Source organism: Hypomesus nipponensis, chromosome 18 (genome assembly GCF_054491055.1).
Source record: "Hypomesus nipponensis isolate SF chromosome 18, ASM5449105v1, whole genome shotgun sequence".
Taxonomy (NCBI): domain Eukaryota; kingdom Metazoa; phylum Chordata; class Actinopteri; order Osmeriformes; family Osmeridae; genus Hypomesus; species Hypomesus nipponensis.
This window is the reverse complement of record NC_140378.1, coordinates 5,639,329-5,647,500: the sequence shown is the minus strand read 5'-3', so window position 1 is coordinate 5,647,500 and position 8,172 is coordinate 5,639,329. Positions and strand designations below refer to the sequence as shown.

General features: G+C 55.1%; 1 protein-coding gene across 4 annotated transcripts in view; it reads left to right on the top strand.

Moving 5' to 3' along the window:
• The window catches only part of wnk3 (WNK lysine deficient protein kinase 3), a 39,273-nt gene that overhangs the window by 20,329 nt on the left and 10,772 nt on the right, over positions 1-8,172 (top strand). For 3 of the 4 annotated variants that reach the window (XM_084679298.1, XM_084679297.1, XM_084679295.1), the window contains exons 5-17: positions 1-29; positions 238-326; positions 551-770; positions 1,025-1,361; positions 1,637-1,755; positions 1,874-2,047; positions 2,382-6,389; positions 6,778-6,821; positions 6,944-7,085; positions 7,205-7,321; positions 7,406-7,507; positions 7,646-7,694; positions 7,969-8,121. The exon at positions 1-29 is cut by the window's left edge and continues 129 nt beyond it. In XM_084679298.1, the coding sequence (XP_084535424.1) occupies positions 1-29; positions 238-326; positions 551-770; positions 1,025-1,361; positions 1,637-1,755; positions 1,874-2,047; positions 2,382-6,389; positions 6,778-6,821; positions 6,944-7,085; positions 7,205-7,321; positions 7,406-7,507; positions 7,646-7,694; positions 7,969-8,121 (5,583 nt within the window). The remainder of the gene's footprint in view (positions 30-237; positions 327-550; positions 771-1,024; positions 1,362-1,636; positions 1,756-1,873; positions 2,048-2,381; positions 6,390-6,777; positions 6,822-6,943; positions 7,086-7,204; positions 7,322-7,405; positions 7,508-7,645; positions 7,695-7,968; positions 8,122-8,172) is intronic. The other variant, XM_084679296.1, reaches the window with a different exon arrangement.

The following is an 8,172-nucleotide window of genomic DNA, read 5'->3' as shown; positions in this document are numbered from 1 at the left end:
CCGCCCAGATCTACCGCAAAGTCACCAGCGTGAGTCTGTACCCCCCACCCACCCCCACGGTCACTCTGGAATTATTCTCCCTATTCAAACATCCCCTCTGCCCTCAGTAATGGGCAATACCTCAGGCAAAAGATTGTATCTTCACCATGCATCCTGACAACAGCCTCTCTTTCTCCATGACAATAATGTCCTCATTAGGAGTAGCTCTCCTCTGACTGACTGGTTTCTCCTCTGCAGGGCATCAAGCCAGCCAGCTTTGATAAAGTCAACGACCCCGAGATCAAAGAGATCATCGAGGGCTGCATTCGCCAGAACAAGAGTCAGAGGTAAGGGCTTCTCTCTTCCCTCGTCGTCACGATGACATGACGCGCCGACGGCGCTCGCTTTAGAAACCTCCCCCGCTTCCTCCAAGCGCCTCGCATGTGTCTGGTCTGTGGCTGCAGTCGTGGCCTGTGCATCTCACGAAAGAAACGCCGACATACTGGGAGCGACACTCTGCGGTGGACTCTTGGCGCGTGCCTCTGTCATGTGTCCCGCCGTCTCTTCTCAGGCTGTCTGTCCGAGACCTCCTGACCCACGCCTTCTTCGGGGAAGACACGGGGGTGCGGGTGGAGCTGGCCGAGGAGGACGCGGCCGGCCAGGACTGCCTGGCCCTGCGCATCTGGGTGGAGGAGCCCAAGAAGCTGAAGGGCAAACACAAGGACAACGAGGCCATCGAGTTCAGCTACGACCTGGAGAACGACAGCGCGGAGGAGGTGGCGCTGGAGATGGTGAGGGGGAGAGGTGTTGTTAGGGGGTTGCAGTGAGGGAAGACCTCGGGGACGTTGGGGGGGGGGGGGGAGGTGTGGTGACACGGCACGGATGCACGGGGCTCAAGTTCGCCACTCGCTAATCAGGCCGGGGCGGTTGTGACCTCGAATCTTTATCCTCACGATAAAACCGTCGAAAGGTTCCACGACACTAACCCCGCCCGTTCTCCCTTTCACCACACGCCCTCTGTCTCTCCCTCCGTCCGTGCGCCCAGGTGAAGTCCGGCTTCTTTCACGAGAGCGATGCCAAGTTGGTGGGCAAGTCCATCCGCGACCGGGTCACCCTCATCAAGAAGTCCCGTGAGCGGCGCCAGCAGCAGCAGCAGCTCCTCCAGCACCACCAGGGCCCCCTGGACGAGCGGCCCCACTCCTCCTACACCTGCTCCCAGCCCTCCTGCCCCTCCTCCCTGGGGCCCGCCGCTGGCGCCGTGACAGGGGGCGGAGGGGGAGGAGGGGGGCCGGGCGAGAAGGAGGAGCAGCCGGGGGTGGAGCAGCAGCTCAGGCAGCAGCAGCACATCCTCAGTGAGGCTGCAGCGGTGGCCACCCTGACAGGTACCGCGGAGGATTCTGTACACCGCACTGGACACCATTCATACAGCCTCCACTGTGCTGTTGATGAATGACAGTGCTGGCTGAACGCTGACTGTACTGTAGAGTAGGTGCACAAGTAGCTGGACTGTATATTCTACTATGGTATTGTAGATACAGTGTTAGTGAAAATCACCAAAATGATGTAGCTGGGCCAGTGGGAAGGATCTTTTTTTTTGGTAGTGGTAGCCCGGTACTTGTGTGGTTCACTGGATCCTGTTTCCCTCCCTTTGTCCCAGAAGCTGAGAGCCTGGCCCCAGTCAGCTGTGAGTCCTACGCTAGCTGCCAGAGCCAGGCGTACTCTCAACAAGGGGAGTCTTACGCCCAATCACAATCCAGCATGCCTTCTGCTGCCTCTGTAAGTCTTTGTGTGTCTGTGTGTGTGTGTGTGTGTGTGTGTGTGAATGTCTGTGTGTTTTTCCCCTCATCATTGTATCTCCTGTGCTCATTCATTGTGCCTGTTGTCTTACCTCCAGGGCATACACAGCACAGGGGCCCTGGCTCACCCCCAGATGCTCCCCATTGGTCAGAGCGGGGGGGTGGCCGTCATGTCCACGGGCCAAAGCAGCGGGGCACCTGGACAGGCATTCGTTCAGCCTGTTCCCATGGCGACGCAGATGTCGCCAGGTGTGCCGTCACAGTACTCTCAGGTGAGGGAGATTCTCCTCTGTTGCCATGATCCCCCCACACTTCTACTGGGGTAATAGTGCGACGCCTACACTACTTTAAGCCCAATACTGACTAATAACTGTGAATCAACTAATAATGAGAGGAATAACTATCAATAATTGTACTTAAACACCAATTTTCCTATCCCAGTTATTGCTGTACTTTCATATTATGCTTTCTAATAAAGGTTTGCAGTCCTTTGTTGATTACGATGTCCCCTGCTTACTCTTACCTATTTCTGCCTCGACATTTTCTCCCTCCCCTCTCCAATTCTCTATCTCCACATTATCATCAAATTCCATCCACACGTCACAGCCATGCGTTTCAGATGGATCACAGATAGCCACCCCGCACACATCCATGGTCCCCTCCCAGTCCTACATCCCTCCGGCGTCCCCCCAAGCCCCCGCCAGTGTCCTCGGTGCACCCATCTCCATAGGTGATCCTGGCTCGCTGGCAGGGGGGGGCGTGGTCCCCCTCGCCCCGCCACAGACCCAGCCCACTGGGCCCCTCGTGCAGCAGCCTGCTGATGTTGCCCTCTCGCCTGGCCCCACCTCACAGAGCCAGCCTTCTGGGATGCCTCAGCAGACTGTCGTTCAACAGCTGCAACAGCAACAACAGCAGCAACAGCAACAACAGTTGCAACAGCAACAACAACAACAGTTGCAACAGCAGCAACAACAACAGTTGCAACAGCAGCAACAACAGCAGCAGCAACAACAACAGCTTCAACAACAACAACAACAGCAACAGCAACAGCAGCAGCAGCAGCAACAACAACAACACCAACAGCAACAACAACAGATACCGATGGAGCCCCAGGCTACAAACCTCCCACAGCAACAGGCGGAGGCCCGTGTCCCTTTGCTCCAGCATCAGCAAGCGATTGCGATCCAACAGGCAGTGTCGCAGCAGCCGCAGTCAGACCAGTGCCACTCGTCTCAGGCCCCCCTCCAGCAGCAGAGCGAGCTGCAGCAGGTGTACGCACAGCAGGCGCTGGTCCAGCCACAGCAGGTTGGAGCTGTGCCACAGCTCGTGGAGCAGCCACAAAGCTACGCGTCACAACCTCCGATGGAACTTCACGACCAGAGCTTGATACAGCAACAGCTCTTGCAGCAGCAGCAACAGACGTTGTTACTACAGCAGCAGCAGCATCAACAACAGCAGCAGCAGTTGGAACCGCAGCAGCATCAACAACAGCAGCAGCAGTTGGAACCGCAGCAGCAGCATCAAGCCATAGTACTAGAGCCACAGCAGCAAGTGTACATACAACAACAGCTGGAACAGCAACAGCAACAAGCGCTGTTACAGCAGCAACAACAGGCCCAACTACAGCAACATCAACTGGAGCAACAGCAGGCCCTCTTACAGCAGCAGATGCTGGAGCAGAAGCACCAACAAGCTATTCTGCTTCAACAACAACAGGAGCAGCAGCAACAACAAGTGCTGTTACAACAGCAACAACAGGCCCAATTGGCCCAGCAGCAAATGGAACAACAGCAGGCGCTCCTGCTTCAGCAACAGCTGGAAAAGCGACAACAGCAAGCGGTCTTACAGCAGCAACAGCTTGGACAACAGAGCCAGTTGCAGCAACACATCGAGCAACGGCAAAGTGCCCTGCAACAGGCGCAACAACAGGCGCAACAACAACAGCCTCTTTCACTGCAACAGGCGCAACAACAGGCGCAACAACAACAGCCTCTTTCACAACTACAGATTGAAGAACAGCAACAGTTGGAACACCAAGCCCTGATACAGCAGCAGCTTCAGCAGCAAGCAATTCTACAACATCAACAGCAGCAGCAGCAACAGCAGCAGCAGCAAGTCCAAATCCAACAGCAAATTGAGCAACAGCAACAACAACAACAGCCTCTCTCACAACTACAGATTGAAGAACAGCAACAGTTGGAACACCAAGCCCTGATACAGCAGCAGCTTCAGCAGCAAGCAATTCTACAACATCAACAGCAGCAGCAACAGCAGCAGCAGCAAGTCCAAATCCAACAGCAAATTGAGCAACAGCAACAACAACAACAGCCTCTCTCACAACTACAGATTGAAGAACAGCAACAGTTGGAACACCAAGCCCTGATACAGCAGCAGCTTCAGCAGCAAGCAATTCTACAACATCAACAGCAGCAGCAGCAACAGCAGCAGCAGCAAGTCCAAATCCAACAGCAGATTGAACAACAGCAACAACAGGCGCTGTTGCAGCAACAGTTGGAACAACAGCTTCAGCAGAGAGCGCTGTTACAACAACAACATCAACAACTGATATTGAAGCAACAGCAGATTCCGCAGAAAGACACGGGACAACAGCCACCCCAAACGGCCGCGATTCATTTTCAACAAACTGACAAACAAGACACTCAGCAACAGTGCGAACAGCAAGCTTTGATTCAGCAGCAACAGGCAGAGTCGCAGCAGTCAAGCGTTCCTTCACCACAACAACAACAACAACAACCACAGCAGAACGCTGCATTGTTTCAACCCCACACAAGTCCTTTGCAGCAGCGCGTTCTGGAACAACACCAGGCTGCACTGGTACAGCAACAGCAAGCCTACATTTCCCAGCAGCACCACCATAGTTCCGTGTCTGAGCCCCAGGTCCCTATTGTAGTCCCAGCCACCACTGAAGGGATTCCGGCTCTTGCTAAAACGGCCTCCCAGACTCAGGGCGCAGTCTCCATCCAGCCTCAGATCCCCACCCAGACTCCAGCTCACATTCAAGCCCATGTCCTGGCCAATAGCCAGGGTGAAGCTCGCCCACAGAGCCAGGGCCACGTTCCAATACAGCCTCAGCCCCCGCCCCAGGCAGGGGTCGAAGCCCAGGAGCACCTACAAGTGGTGGCATCGATCCTCAGCCAGCCTCAGCCTGTCCCTCCGCAGGCTTTCGTGCAGGCTAGTCATCCCACTCCAGCTCCCATGCAGGGCCAGACACCCACAAAGACAATGATCCAGCCACCCCAGGGCCAGATCCAAGCCGTGGAGGGGATCCCTCCGCAGGGCCAAGCCCACCCACATCCTCAGCCCCCAGTTCAACACGAGGCCCCGGCCCAACAGAGTGCCCCGATATCAGGAATGGTGCAGCCTCAAATACAAACCCTAGCTCAGGCTCAGATCCAGGCCCAAATCCATGTCCAAGCTCAAATCCAGGCCCAGGCCCAAATGCAAGCTCAGGCCCAGGTCCAAGCCCAAGCTCAAATGCAAGCCCAGGTCCAAACTCAAGCCCAGACTCAGGCCCAAGCTCAAATCCAAGCCCAAGCTCAGGCCCAAGCTCAAATCCAAGCCCAGACCCAGGCTGCTGCCAGTCATTTACCTATTCAGTATGTCCCAGCCCCTCAGCCCACGTACCAAGCCATGCCGTCAGTCCAGCAACAACAGCAGGACATCCCGCAGGTTGCGCAACAGCAACACCAGCTTCAGTGTCAACAGATCATCCTGTCTCCTGGAACTGTCATGGCCGCCGCCCCTGCTCCAGCCGTTGACCCTAAAATGTTGACCTCTTCTGCTCAATCTATCCAACATCCAAGCAGCCAGGCGTTTGTCCAGCCCCAGCTGCAGCCCGTGTTGCAGGCCCAGCAGCCGGCCGGAAGCCCAGCTGTCCAGGCGGTAATCCAGCCTATAACTCAACTGGGGCCATCGCCTCTACAACCAATTGAGCAATACCAGCAGCAGCTGCAACAGGTCTCCCCGGCACAAAAACAACAGCAGCAGCAGATTTCTGCTCAGTCCGTGCCCTCCCCGCCCCCCCCTCTGGCCCCCGTTCCCCTGGATCAGCCTCAGCCCGCCCCCCTGCCACATGTGGGGGCACAGCAGCCGGGCCTCAGTAATGCAGCCCAGAGCCAGGTTCGAGTTCTTCCCCTGTACAGCCAGGTGGTTGCTGGGCCACCTCTTTCCCCCCAGCATCAGGCCCAAGTCCAGGCCCAGATCCGGCGCACTCTCCCCGCACACACACCCGCACAGACCGCCACCCAGCCTCAGATGCACGCGCAGGCTCGTGCTCGCACACAATCACACGCACAGACACACGCCGAGACCCCAGGGGGGATTGAGCAGCCCGCCCTCCCCCAGGCAGTCACGCTGGAGAGCCCCTCTCGTACCTCCCGCCACCCCGCCTCCCTGCCACACCTTCAGCCTGCCGGTCCTGCCCCAGAACAGCCCCCCCCTCCAGAGGGCCCTGTGCTTCTCCCCGGGCTGGCTGATGGGGCCCCTGCCTCCCCTCTTCCTGTCGCCTCTATCCAGTTGCTTGACTCTAATGCCCCCTTGCTGCCCCCAACCTCGCTGCAAGACTGTGACCCTACCCTGCTGGGCATTGCTCAGGTACAGAAGCACACACTAGTGTTAGTTCTAGTTGTTATGTATCCGTTTTACATTCTGTGAGACTAATGTGTGAATGCTGTTTGGATGAAGAGTTAAACTAGTTTAAGCTCCCTCAGGTTGTTTTGCCTCATTTGAGTCACTGGTTTGGACTTGATATTAAGTTCTTACCTGATACTTTGATAAAATTGGTTAAACTAACAAATACTAAATTAACAAGATCAAGGGTTCTCATTTCCTTTCACTTGGTTCCGATAACATTTAGTTTGGATTGTTTGATTTAATGTACTCGTCGCAAATGATTTGGTATTTCTGTGTTGCCTGTGTTTTTGGTATGTTGATGTGTGGGTCCGTGTGTGCTTCTCCCAACCTTATCAATGTGACTGTGCAGGAAAGTCCAAACCAGTCAAGCACAGAGAGACACTTGTCATCCGGGTACGTCTCACCATAATAGCACCTGCTTGTTTTGAAACATCTACTTTGTGTTTTCTCGTTTTGAGACAAATACACTGATATAATAACTGTACAGTCATGGGTATTGCCTGCTTGTCCCATAGTTCTGTCCCAGCCAATGGTGAAGAGGCCCTTCAGCTCTTGGCCAATGGGAAACTGGAGAAAGTCAAGTCTCAGCGGAGGTCCTCCTATCAGAGACCGGAAAAAGGCTCCCATTTTCAACTGAGCATGCTTCAAGTTTGCCAGGTGCTGCCTTTTGAAAACCGTGAATCTTTGCATCTTTGTCGAATGAAATTCGGGATCAACCTCTTATGTCTTATGTTCTTGTATCAAGATTGAAAGCGTCTCGTTCTGTGGCGAAACAGGTCTCCTGCACCGGAGACAACATGGTGGAATGCCAGCTTGAGACCCACAGCAACAAGATGGTGACCTTCAAATTCGACATAGAGGGCGATTCTCCAGCAGACATTGCAGATTACATGGTAACTCCTCCGACTGGTCTCCCGTTGTGGGCCGAGGCCCCCACACAAGGCCTCTTTCCTCATCAGCCATTACGTGTCCTTCAGGTGGAAGAGGACTTTGTCCTCGAGTTGGAGAAGGAGACGTTCGTAGGGGAGCTGAGGGCCATTGTGAAGAAAGCTCAGGAGATCCTCCACACACACTCGCAGGTCTGTGTGTCCAGCCCATTGCACCTGGTCTTCCTCCGAGCAAATTGGGTTTGGTGTCACGCGATCCTACATGTATGTAATGCCATATTGCTTGTATGTGAACATGGTGTGTGTGTGTGTGTTCTGTCTCTCTGCCAGACCGGCTCCATGGACCAGCTGCATGTGAGCACCCCGTCAGGCTCAGCTAGTGAGTCATCCCCTGCTCTAATCTCTAATCTAGTTAGGGTTCAAACAAGGAAAACATCATATTTTCCGTAATCCATTTACACTTACAGATGGACGTGATACGGTATGTTACCTTCCACTTGTTTTCTCTCTCTCCCCCCCTCTCTCTCTCTCTCTCTCTCTCTCTCTCCCTCTCTCTCTTTCTCTCTCTCTCTCCCCCTCTCTCTCTATCTCGCCCCCTCTCTCTCTCTTTCCCCCTCTCTCTCTCCCCCTCCCCATATCTCTCTCTCCTCCAGTGGACGCAGCCCCTCAGTCATCCCCAGTGGGACGCTGGCGGTTCTTCATCAACCAGACCATCAGACACCGAGACTCCCAATCCAACCAGGGGGCCTCCACACCACCCCCCACTGGCGAGACCAGGGTACCACAGTCCTACGACGCTGAGAGAGGTAACCTGTTTCCCCCCTCCAAAAACCTCCAATGTTCAGGGGGGGGGGGTC